General features: G+C 37.4%; 1 protein-coding gene across 1 annotated transcript; it reads right to left on the bottom strand.

Moving 5' to 3' along the window:
• Positions 1 to 3,411: 3,411 nt before the first annotated feature.
• LOC132277427 (uncharacterized) lies at positions 3,412 to 7,391 on the bottom strand. The gene is made up of 5 exons (XM_059779287.1): positions 7,292 to 7,391; positions 5,689 to 7,180; positions 4,650 to 4,827; positions 4,154 to 4,533; positions 3,412 to 3,688 (listed from the first exon to the last, which is right to left on the bottom strand). The coding sequence occupies exons 1-5, from the start codon at positions 7,389 to 7,391 to the stop codon at positions 3,412 to 3,414; spliced, it is 2,427 nt and encodes an 808-aa protein (XP_059635270.1).
• Positions 7,392 to 12,665: the final 5,274 nt, after the last annotated feature.

A 12,665-nucleotide genomic window follows, 5' to 3' on the forward strand; every position in this document is an offset into this window, starting at 1 on the left:
GTTGTGTATCCCTAGAGACCTTGTTTCTATTTTCCCTTTAGCATTTCAGATTTGTTTCAAGTCATCTTATGAGTCATCACAGGACGCACTGGCTTGAAAACTAGGACTGTCATAGGTGGTATTAGAGCTCCTAGGTTCGAATACTTTGGACGACGGGTTTTGGGTGCGTATCATGCTTGTGTTGCCATACTCTATGTGTTTAATTGCTTCTTGGCAATATGTCTATTTGTTTATGTGGTAACTTGTTTAGAAGCTTAGCTTAACCGCTTTAACATACGATTTATGCTTGCTTACCTTAGCATATGGTATATTGTTGTTTATTATAGCATGTTATACGTACTTGTCAGCCTTAGCATACTGTATATGCTTGTCAGCTTTAGTACATTGTCCATGTCTGTCTGTGTTACCGTGTTATTTACGCTTGTCTGCTTTACATGTGTATATGCTTGTTTGCCTTAACATGTTATATATGCTTGTTCATCTTAGCATGATTATATGCAGCATGTCATCATGCTTTACGTTCTCTTCCGTATACACTAACATACCTTATGTGATTTTTTACTACTTGTGTAAGTAGGTAGTCCATTGCTATGTTGTATACTAACTGTTTACTTTTTATGCCTTGCTTTGACATTGCATGTTGTTCTAGCTTAGTTGGTAGAGATCGATGCCAGGGCATTTTCTCTTGGGGTTTGTCATATCCCTTGGATGCATTCTTGTCTTGTTCAGTTTCTTCCTTGGGTAGGAGAAATTTATTCTATAAGGACCCATGACGGGAACCTTCTGTCCTTTTTTATCGGTTTGGTTGTTTCGAGACCTTAGTCTGACAGTTAAAGCTAGTAAAGCTTATGTGAGTGTAGAATCACAGTGTTTGTTTGGTGAAGTGAGACGCGGGCCAGCGAGGCACCACTTTATTTTCCTTCCTTCGTGGCTTTACGACGTGGTCGGGGAACGTCCAGGGAGTTGCGTCGGACCAAGGGGGTGAATTGGTCAAACCTTTTTCAATATTAACTTAATAGCAATCAAAACAATTAAGCAATAGGCAATGCAACAGAATTTACAAGGAAACCCTCTCAATTAAGGAAAACCTTGGTTCTTAGCCAATGCCAATTCAATCATCCACTAGCTGCAAGTAAGTTGTTACACACTCAGCTGTCTCACTCTCTACACACACCCTTGTCACAGAAGTAGACACTAGTTTTCACACACTCTACTCACACATTAGCTCAACAAAATGTATACACACACTCCCTCTGTCCTAGGCAACCCTGCTTGGACCAAACAAGCTCTCTAAGCTCACCAAATACATCATAGCAAGTGTAAAAAATAAACACAAGTCCTTCCTACATTTAAAATATGGAGACAACTCAGAATGCCAAATTACCACTTCAAAACATCAATTTGCAGCATTTAGTACTTGAGGGGTAAAATGGGAATTTCCTCTCGAGATTCATTCAATAGCGTCATACTCAGTCTTCATTCACTGTGGTACTCATGATCATAGCTTTGAACAGTGAATTATAGCATGAGAAGATCACAAAGTTCATTACAGCCCTTGGTTCAGCAAAACACAGTTTAAGCCTTAGGGTTTGAATACTGAAAATTATAGCTAACCAATATTCTATCACAAAGTCAACTTCAATAGTCTAGATTCATCAAAATATACTTGCTAGAAGATTAAAATATCATAGTATAGCAAGGCATAATCAATCAGTGCTTGAATCTAAGAATCAGTCAGCAAATTAAACAACACAGGTGAGCTCACTGTCCAAATTTGATTTTAGCATGTTTTTCAACAAAACTTTGTACTGAGCAAGTGAAAATAGGTGAATTATACCTATGTCAACCCTCAGACTAGACCACAGCACCTTTGAACTTGAATTCACTACTCATTCCAGCCCTTGCAGCAGCAATAACAACAGCAACAACAACTCCTCAGTAAACATACACTAGCAAGGCTTGAATCAGTGAGGTTTTATAGCATGAATCATCATAGAAACACTCAAAAAATCAAGTTCATTCAATACTCTCAAGAGAATATAGGCTACAGCTTAGTTTTTCATATCACTCAAAAGATTTTAACCCTAAAATAGCTATAAAAGCATATTTATAGAGCCACACAATGCACAGGACGTCATACACCCTCAGAATACACCTGTCACCTCTAGACAATCATTGATAAAGCACAATGCAGATATTTTCAGGAGCTAAAGCCAATCATAGAAGGCCACTTCAGTAATTTTGTCACCATGCACACTAGAATTCACACATACACACTATAAAGTTGTACATTCCATTCAACTCAAGACTTAGCCTCCAAGAAATGTAATATTCTTGCATATTCACTTACTTTAGGACCACTGAAACGTGTCAAACTCATAAGCATAGTAAGAAAGTACCAAAATACCCTTACAACAGATTTTAAACTTCTCAGCTAAGTAAAAGTCTTGAGACTGTTCAAAGAGCAATGCAGATTCAATCTAGCCAATCCAATGCAATGCAGCTACCTAAACATATGTATATATATTGAATACAGCTGAGAAATGATAGTGCTACCCCTAAAACCACCTGTAATAACTTTTCATGAACTGAGTCACACTTAACATAGCAGTTTCAGCTAAAACCGGTAAACACACTGTGATCTACACACTAAGAGTACTATGAAGGATTAATCACTGATGAGAAAATGACCACATTGCCCTTGAACTTTATTTCAAACAACATTGAGAATTAACAAGTCCTTTGAGCCCACTGATAAACTGGTTTTTGACATTAATGAGGCAAACAATACCTAAGGGACCATAAGACCAACAATCTCCCCCTTTTGCCTTTAATGACAAAAACTTCAACATGAAATAAGACCTCAGTGAAGTAGATTCAACCAAAGTGATACTAGACATTACTAAGCATAACAACAATAACAACAAATCAAGAAAAGGGATAGCTGAAAAACTACCCTTATTTCAGTCCATTCTCCCCCTTTTTGACATTGAAGGACAAAAGGTGAGAAGGACCAACAATGATAAGCTTAGAAAGGTGGTTGAATAACCCTGAGAAAATCTCTAAAGGTTGAAAATCTTTGAGAGAGAAGAGGTTTGGTCATGATATCTGCCAGTTAATCTTCAGTGGGAAAATAAGTGATGTCAATAAGACCTTTCTGGAATTTGTTTCTAAGAAAGTGATACCTGATGTCAATATGTTTGCTCTTCTAGTGAAGTGTGGGATTCTTACTTATTGCAATGGCACTTTGATTATCACAGTAAAGCTTAGGAGGACCTGAGAATTGAAGACCAAGATCTGCAAGAGTAGTGTGCATCCAAAGAAGTTGGGAACCAGCCTAAGAAACAGCTATGTATTCAGCTTTTGAAGTAGATAAAAAGACAGTATCTTGCTTCTTGCTTAACCAAGAGACTAAGTTGGAACCAAGAAGATAGCAACATCCAAATGTACTTTTTCTGTCAGGTAAGGATCCACCCAATCAACATCTGAAAAGGCTGTAATAGACAATGTAGGTGAGAAGATATAATGTAGACAATAGGAGATAGTACCCTTGACATATATAAGAATTCTTTTGGCAGCTTGAAGATGAGAGATTCTTGGATTGCTTTGAAACCTTGCTACTAAACCCACAGAATACATAATATCAAGTCTTGAAGCTGTGAGACACAATAGACTTCTAATGATAGACCTACAAAGAGTAGAGGGAACAGATTCTGTGGTACACTCAAGAGATAGCTTGGTATTAGGACATAGTGGAGTTGAAACAAATTTGCAATCATTCATATTGAATTTTTTAAGTAGCTCAGAGGTATACTTCTATTGAGAAATGAAGATCCCTTTGGAAGTTTGATGGATTTAAAGGCCTAAGAAGTATCTGAGAGTTCCCAAAAGTGACATTTCAAATCTGGTTTTCATTAAATTGGCAAACTTTGAGGCTAAAGAGGTATCTGAGCCACAAAATATGATGTTATCAACATAGATTTGAAGAATAAGAGACTAATCTTAATGAAGCTTGAAATAAAGAATGTTATCTACTTTTCCTCTATGAAAACCTTGTTCAACCAAGAATTGTTGCAGCTCTTCATACTAAGCCCTAGGAGCCTGTATGAGACCATACAAGGCCTTGTTTAAGTTGAAAACATAAGAGGGATACCTGGGATCTTTAAAAACTTCAGGTTGTTCCAAGTATACTTCTTTATTTAGCTCTCCATTCAAAAAGGCAGACTTAACATCCATTTGATACACTTTGACTTGTTTATGACAAGCAAAAGACAGGAGCATTCTAATGGATTCCATCCTAGCAACTAGGGTAAAAGTTTCATCATAGTCAATACCAGCTTTTTGAGAGTATCCTTTACACACCAATCTAGCTTTGTTTCTGATAACTGTCCCTTTTTCGTCCAACTTGTTTCTGTAAATCCATTTGGAACCAATAACATTCTTAGCTGCAGGTTTAAGAATCAGTGTCCAAGTGTCATTCTTGTGAATTTGATCAAGTTCTTCTTTCATGGCAACAATCCAATCTTCACTTTTCTGTGCTTCAGAATAAGACTTTGGTTCAATTGAGGATAACATTGCAAAATGACTATATTCTTCACCATCATCAGATTCTCATTCATTGAGTCTATTCTTGTTTCTTGTTTGAACACCAGCCTGAGGAGAACCAATGACGTTTTTGCTTGAACTTGTTTCTGTAATTCTGGATAAATGACCTCCCTATGATCATCAAGTCCTGAAGTGGATTTAACAGACTCATTTAACCCTTGAACAGAATGAGAGGGACTGGCTTCTGTTGATCCTGGTATAGAACTACTATCATCATTGATGCTGAATTGAGGAGTTTCATCAAATTTAACAGAATTAATTCAATAACCTTGGAGGATCTGAGATTATAGCATCTGTAAGCCTTGCTTTTGGTAGAGTATCCCAAGAATATCCCTTCATCAGCGTTGGAATCAAATTTCCCTAAGTTCTCTATATGATTGAGAATGAAACACCTGCTGCCAAACATTTTAAAGTAATGAACTGTTGCAGGTCTCCCATACCATAGTTTAAAAGAAGTTTTAGATGAATTAGGTGTAAGAAGTACCCTGTTGATGATATACACAGCAATATTAACAGCTTCAGCCCAAAATCCCTTTGCAAGACCTTTTCAAGTAGTATAGTTCTCCCCATCTCCTAAACAGTCCTATTCTTCCTTTCCACAACCCCATTTTGTTGAGGAGTAGCTACAGCTGAGAACTCTTTCTTGATACCTTTTACATCATAATAACTTTCAAATTCCCTCATTGTAAATTCAGAACCAAAATCAAATCTAAGCCTCTTCACAGTACAACTTCTTTCATTCTCAACAAGATTTACAAACTTAATAAAGTGTGTTATAGCATCAGACTTCTCTTTAGAAAGTAAACCCACACCATTCTACTGAAATCATCGAGTAGCATAAAATACTTACTTCCACCAATGCTTGTAGTTCTAGCAGGACCACAGAGATCCATATATATCAAATCAAAAGCTCTGGATGTATTGATTTCTTTGGAAGGGAATGACACTTTAGTTTATTTTCCTTGTTGACAGGCTTTGCAGAGATGATTATCACTGAATTTTAAATTAGGTAGGCCTTTCACTGCTTTTAACTTCAGGATTTTGATTAGATTTTTTGAGTGAAGATGACCGAGTCTCTTATGCCACAGTATAGCTTCATCTAGAGAGGTCAAATTATAGTAAGTAGCTTCTTCATAGACTGTGTACACATTTCTAGAGGATCTGCAAGCTGAGAATATGACCTTTTCTAATTCAATGTCAACAACATTACACTTCTCTTTATCAAAACACACCTTCTTCCCATTGTCACACAGTTGACTCACACTTAGAAGATTGTGTTTGAGGCCTTCAACAAGTAATACCTCTTTGATCTCAGGAAATTCATCAGGCTTACTAATAGTCACAATACCAATTATCTTGGCCTTTTGATTATCTCCAAAGATAACATTTCCTTCATCAAAGTTTTTTAGAGAAACAAACTTGGAACCATCACCTGTCATGTGTCTTGAGCAACTACTGTCAACATACCATTTGTCATTAGTGTTACCAGCTTTAAAAGTTGTATACACTAACATACTCACATCATTCATTCTCTTTGGTATCCACATCATCTTAGACTTCACAAGAGATCTATTATCTTTGACTTTCTGAACTTGAGTTAAGTCAGACTTCTTCACATACATTTTGGTAACTTTGAAATTCCTGAAGGATGATGTGACAAAATCACTTTCATTCAACCTTAAGTTGCTATAGGTGTTGTCAAGTAAATCATAATTTGATCTCGAGGGTTTTATAATTGGAAATCTTGCATATACTTCACCTGAGGGTGCCTTAACAAACACAGTGTCATTTTGTTTAACTTTAGTTACAGTGTCACAGATGTAACCAATTCCAGTCTTCCCGATTTGCTTTGTGTAGTGCTTCCAAATCTCAATCATTTTCATAGACCTTTCTTCAAGAATCAGTGAGATTTCTTCTCTACATCTTTTGGTTGACCATTCAGTATAGGATTGAGACTTCATTAGACTTGAGAAGATAAGAGAAACTGAACACAAGGTTGACAACTTAAGTTTGAAGAGTTTAACAAGAAGTTGTTTGGATTTTTGTAATTCAAAACTGAGGGCTTTCAGCTGAGACTTTTGTTGATTGCACTTCACAGCAAATCTCTCACATTCTTTAAGTATTTCTTCAATCTTTGAGTCACTGTCTTCCCTACCTTCTTCAACTTCAGTTGCTGTCTGTGGTGTTTTAAGAATAGCCATAAACAAACACTCATCTTCTTTTGATTCTTCAGGTTTATCTTCTTCAGAAATTGAATCCCAATCTGAAATAAAAGCCTTCCTTCCAAATCTTCCCTTAAAGTTTCCCCCTTCTTTCTTCCTTTGGTTTTGCCCTTTTAAAGTTGGACAACTTGAGACATAATGGCCAAGCTTGCCACAACCATAACAAGTTAGATTTTGGGATTGACTTCTCTTCTTAAACCTGAATTTTTTGAACTTCTTTGACATATAGGCCACTTCATCCTCTTCAAGATCATCTTCTTCAGACTTTCGTTCAGATTCTTCAGTAACTTCTTTGGCTTTAAGTGCAGCTTCTCTTCTTTGAACAATTAGAGTTCCAATTCTCATTTCATAGGCTATAAGAGAAACTTATACATCATTAATCTTCAATTAAGATAAGTCTTTATCCTCAAGAATTGTAACCTTTGCATTGAATCTAGGTGTAAGAAACCTAAGTATCTTCTTACAAACATCAGAGTCTTTAATGTCTTCACCAAGGGATTTCATGTTATTGACAATGTCATTGATCCTAAACAAATACTCAGCCACAGTTTCCCTTTCCTCCATCTTACAAGCTTCATATTAAACTTTGTAGAGCTGAATCTTATTTTTTTTAATAATAGTACTTCCTTCATGAGCAGCCTGAAGAGAGTCCCATAATTCTTTAACTAACTTGCAATTCTTGACTCTAGTGAACTCTTGTTGCTTCAAAGCACAGTAAAAGACATGTTTGGCTTTACTATCATTAGCTACATCAATTTTATCAGCTTCAGAGGGATTTTCAGGACTAAGAATCATAATACCATACACAGCAGCATGCTAAACATCATAAGAGTGAGACACTAAGAATGTTTCCATTCTGATTTTCCATGAATCATAGTTCACACCACTGAACCCTGGAGCTTTCTTTGTAACTTAGCCTTCATCCATTGCTAAGATCAAATGCAGGCTTGCTAGAACCCTACACAGCAGACCAAAGCTCTGATACCAATTGTTGGACCAAGAAGGGGGGTGAATTGGTCAAACTTTTTTCAATATTAACTTAACAGCAATCAAAACAAGTAAGCAATAGGCAATGCAACAGAATTTACAAGGAAACCTTCTCAATTAGGAAAAACCTTGGTTCTTGGCCAATGCCAATTCTGTCATCCACTAGCTGCAAGTAAGCTGTTACACATTCAGCTATCTCACTCTTTGCACACCCTTATCACAGAAGTAGACACTAGTTTTCACACACTTTACTCACACATTAGCTCAATACAGTGTATACACACACTCCCCCTGTCCTAGGCAACCCTGCCTGGACCAAACAAGCTCTCTAAGCTCACCAAATACATCATAGCAGGTGTAAAACAATAAACACAAGTCCTTCCTACATTTAAAATAGGGCAGACAACTAAGAATGCCAAATTACCAATTTAAAACATCAATTTACAGCATTTAGTACTTGAAGGGTAAAATAGGAATTTCCTCTCAAGATTCATTCAATAGCATCATACTCAATCTTCATTCACTGTGGTACTCATGATTATAGCTTTAAACAATGAATCATAGCATGAGAAGATCAAAAAGTTCATTGCAGCCCTTGGTTCAGTAAAACACAGTTTAAGCCTTAGGGTTTGAATACTGAAAATTGTAGCTAACCAATATTCTATCACAAAATCAACTTCAACAGTCTAGATTCATCAAAATATACTTGCTAGAAGATTAAAATCTCATAATATAGCAAGGCATAATCAATCAGTGCTTGAATCCAAGAATCAGTCAGCAAATTAAGCAACACAGGTGAGCTCACTGTCCAAATTTGATTTTAGCATGTTTTTCAACAAAACTTTGTACTGAGTAAGTGTAACTAGGTGAATTATACCTGTGTCAACCCTGAGACTAGACCACAACACCTTCGAACTTGAATTCAATACTCAGTCCAACCCTTGCAGCAGCAATAACAATAGCAACAGCATCTCCTCAGTAAACATACACTAGCAAGGCTTGAATCAGTGAGGTTTTATAGCATGAATCATCATAAAAACACTTAAAAAATCAAGTCCATTCAATATTCTTGAGAGAATATAGGCTGCAGCTCAGTTTTTCATATCACTCAAAAGGCTTTAACCCCAAAATAGCTATAACAACATATTTATAGAGCCACACAATGCACAGGACTTCATACACCATCAGAATACACCTGTCACCTCTAGCCAATCATTAGTAAAGCACAATGCAGATATTTTCAGGTGCTAGAGCCAATCACAGAAGGCCACTTCAGCAATTTTATCACCATGCACATTAGAATTCACACATACACACTACAAAGCTGTACATTTCATTCAGCTAAAGACTTAGCTTCCAAGAAATGCAATATTCTTGTATATTAACTTACTTTAGGACCACTAAAATGTGTCACGCTCACGAGCATAGTAAGAAAGTACCAAAATACCCTTGCAACAGATTTTAAACTTCTCAGCTAAGAAAAAGTCCTGAGACTTTTCAAAGAGCAATGCAAATTCAATCAAGCCAATCCAATGCAATGCAGCTACCTGAGCATACGTATATATATTGAATACAGCTAAGAAATGATAGTGCTACCCCTGAAACCACCTGTAATAACTTTTCATGAACTGAGTCCACACTTAACATAGCAATTTCAGCTAAAACAGATAGACACACTATGATTTACACACTAAGACTACTATACAGGATTAATCGCTGATGAGAAAATGACCACACTACCCTTGAACTTTATTTTAAGCAAATTGAGAATTAATAAGTCCTTTGAGCCCACTGATAAATAGGTTTTTGACATTGATGAGGTAAACAATACCTAGGGGACCTTAGGACCAACAAGTTGGTATTGTCTCTTGGGTTTCGTGGTGACCTGGATATAATGACATCATTGAGGTCTTTGTTTTTAGTGTCATGGGACGATGAGTCGGGATTGACTCGAGTCTTTCCTTGGGGATTTGGGAAGTTACCTTATGAGCCTCAGCAACGAGGTTCTCATGTCTTGCCTTCTTAGGGCGATGGTTTCGGGATTTGGATAGGTGTGTTGACCTAGGATCATTCTAGTGTTGCCCCGGATAGATCTTACGAGCTACTGTTAGGGTATGAGTGGTTTCGTGTAATTAATTGCATATCTCCTTTGTCGTTTTAGACTTGGGGTGGTGTTTTAGGGTTCCGTTTGAATCCTGTCCAATTTTTAGCGAACTTGTTGGCATCTTGAGTTGAGTTCTCTGTTGATGTCTCATAATGGCTAGTGTTGGAACTATCCATTGCGTCATTGTTTTGTCTTGTTTAGCATTGGGATTCCATCTTGGGTTTAAGCTAGTCTTGGGAAAGACTTATAGACTCTTTGTTTTGGAAACCTTAGGGTTCATTCTGGGAGATGATTCCTTTCCTCATGGTAAGAGATTGGACACATTAGGGTTTTAGGGATTCACTTTCAGAGAGTTCATCCTTTTGAGAGGCATTTCATCCCTTCTTGCTTTTGACTTGTGAGATTGTTATTTGCATAATCCTTTCTTCATGTTTAGATTCCTTGTTGTTTTGAGCATGCCTTAGAAACATGTCTAGGATACGTGACTATCTGCTAGTTATGTGATGATATAGATAATGTGTTTTTCATTTGCTATATCTATTTCGCATGCCAGTGTTATAGGCGATGTGTAGCACATCTCTAATGCTTGACCTTTATGTGATAGGTAGCATATTTGATTGCCCAGGTGCACTATGTGTTTAATTGTATGGTGCGATCTGGTTTTTAAGATTTGATTTTTTGAGTCGTGACATGGTCACCTTATATATGTATGTCTTATGACTGATTATTTTGTTTAGTTCATGTTTTTATCATTCTTGTACTGTATGTGACCTTGGTTATCGGGATTGTGTGTGTGAGCTTGATCCGGTGTTTTGATTCCTAGGCATAGCCTTGTAGTAGGTCAGCTTTAGGACGACGTAGAGGATTTTGGGTTAATTGCCTTGTTAGGAGTCGTTGTGACTAGGGCGATGGTGATGTTGTTTGATTTCGTAAAGTCTGATCCAATTGCTTGGGGGCATAAACTCGCCAGGCTTTGGATTCATGACTAGTGTTGTTGATAACGGTGTTTTGAGACTTAGGGTTGTCAGTTTTCTAGTATTGAGGATTTAAGGTCTTAAGCGTAGCGGTACCTATAGCATTGTTATCAGAGTTTTGGGATTAACCAGATGGCTCGGCCGAACATCTTTGGACCATATCTAAACTTTCACAAATGCCTGGCTTCCGTGGTGCTTTTGGTAATGATCGTTTTGGATATTGATGTCATTTGTATTGATAGGTTTCACGGGTAAACTTGTTAGGGGCAGGTGATGAATTAGGGCTTTATAATGTCTTGCTACCGTACAAGTTGTGTGTAGTGGGCGAGTGCTAGTTGCCATCGATGCTACCGTACCTTGAGTACGTTATGGGCGGGTTCTAGTCGTTATTCGTACTGCCATGTTGCTTTTGGTCATATTCCTTATTTTGGTATGTGTTACCTTGGTTTCCTTTAGGAGGTTGACGTTCGGTTGTATGTCAATTCGTTTAGTGAGATGTTTTCTTTCGGTTCATGGTTTCGCGTTCCTTCGGTTGGATCTTGAGGCTTCTAGAGTTGTCCTTTAGTACTTTATGATCCTTTCCTCAGCGTGACCTTGTGTTCGGTCCTTGTTCGGTTCTTCCAATGATGTAATGACCTAGTCATTTCCCTTTCTTTCCTTCTTCTCAGATTTTTTACAGATAAATTTTTTCCGTTGACTTTTTTTCTGAGTTCGGTTGCTCGTCACTTAGTGTCGTCTCGAGTGCTCAGAAATAGTTTCCGAGACTCTTTCCTTTAGATTGACAACTTCCTTAAAGGACCGCATCATTTCCATATTTTTTGTTTTTCGACATTAACTTTTCGTCCTTTTCTCCGTTTCTCACTTTGTTAGCATAACCTCACTTTTCATGTTCAAAGTTGAGTTTTGACTTCACGAGTTTTCATTCTAGTTGATTTCCTCGAAAGGCGTAACTTTACTTTTGGAGAAAAGCTCGCCAGTTGTTTCTTTCTCCCGTAGAGGCGTGGATGAAAGGATTCTTCATAAACATTGATGTTTCTTGGGGTATTTTTCGTAAATATATTTTGAAATTTTTATTTTAGGGGTTTTTAAGAAAATATCTTTTGGAAGATATTTTCATTCTAGGTAGTTTTGCAGTTACCCTTTCTTGGAGGGGCCATTGTGCAATTAATGAAAGTTATTACAAAATCCTCATATTGAGCCTGCATCCTCATACGGGATTCATTTTCACATTTCGTTGAGTCGTGTACTCTTAGAATTTCCTCACGGTCATTTTCCCCAATTTTAGGGTTTTTGGCTCTAATTAGCGCCGAACTTGTTCGGGGCATCTCTCTACACGGGACTCAATTTTTGACGCTGTTTCTTTTGTTGTTCATTTTTTTTCATTTTGGTTCTTTTTCGTTCACGGTGTTTTGCCATTTGAGCGCGTGTGCTCAAATTCCACTTTTCTGGACCTAGCGGGGCACTTTTAGAGTTTTACTATAAATAGGAGGTTATAAAAAAAATTAAAACAATTTCCTCCCTTCTTCTTGGCCGGCTAGCAGCAGCCATGGCAGCCCAAGGGGCTGCCACCTGATAAGTGCTGAATATTGCATATTCAAGCGCCCGTATTTGCATTAGTTATGTCCATTAGTTGATAATAATGTATAGTTTTGCTTTATTTGTTTGCTTTCGTCTACTTTCAAGTTGGCTCCCCCGAATATGATTAAAAGAGCAGTTTTGACAATCCTTTGAAGGATCAGAGCACGCCGTTGCTGGGGTCCGTTATTTGAGCCA

Source organism: Cornus florida, unplaced genomic scaffold (genome assembly GCF_030987335.1).
Source record: "Cornus florida cultivar Cherokee Brave unplaced genomic scaffold, ASM3098733v1 CherokeeBrave_3.0.0_Hap2_Chr10, whole genome shotgun sequence".
Lineage (NCBI taxonomy): Eukaryota > Viridiplantae > Streptophyta > Magnoliopsida > Cornales > Cornaceae > Cornus > Cornus florida.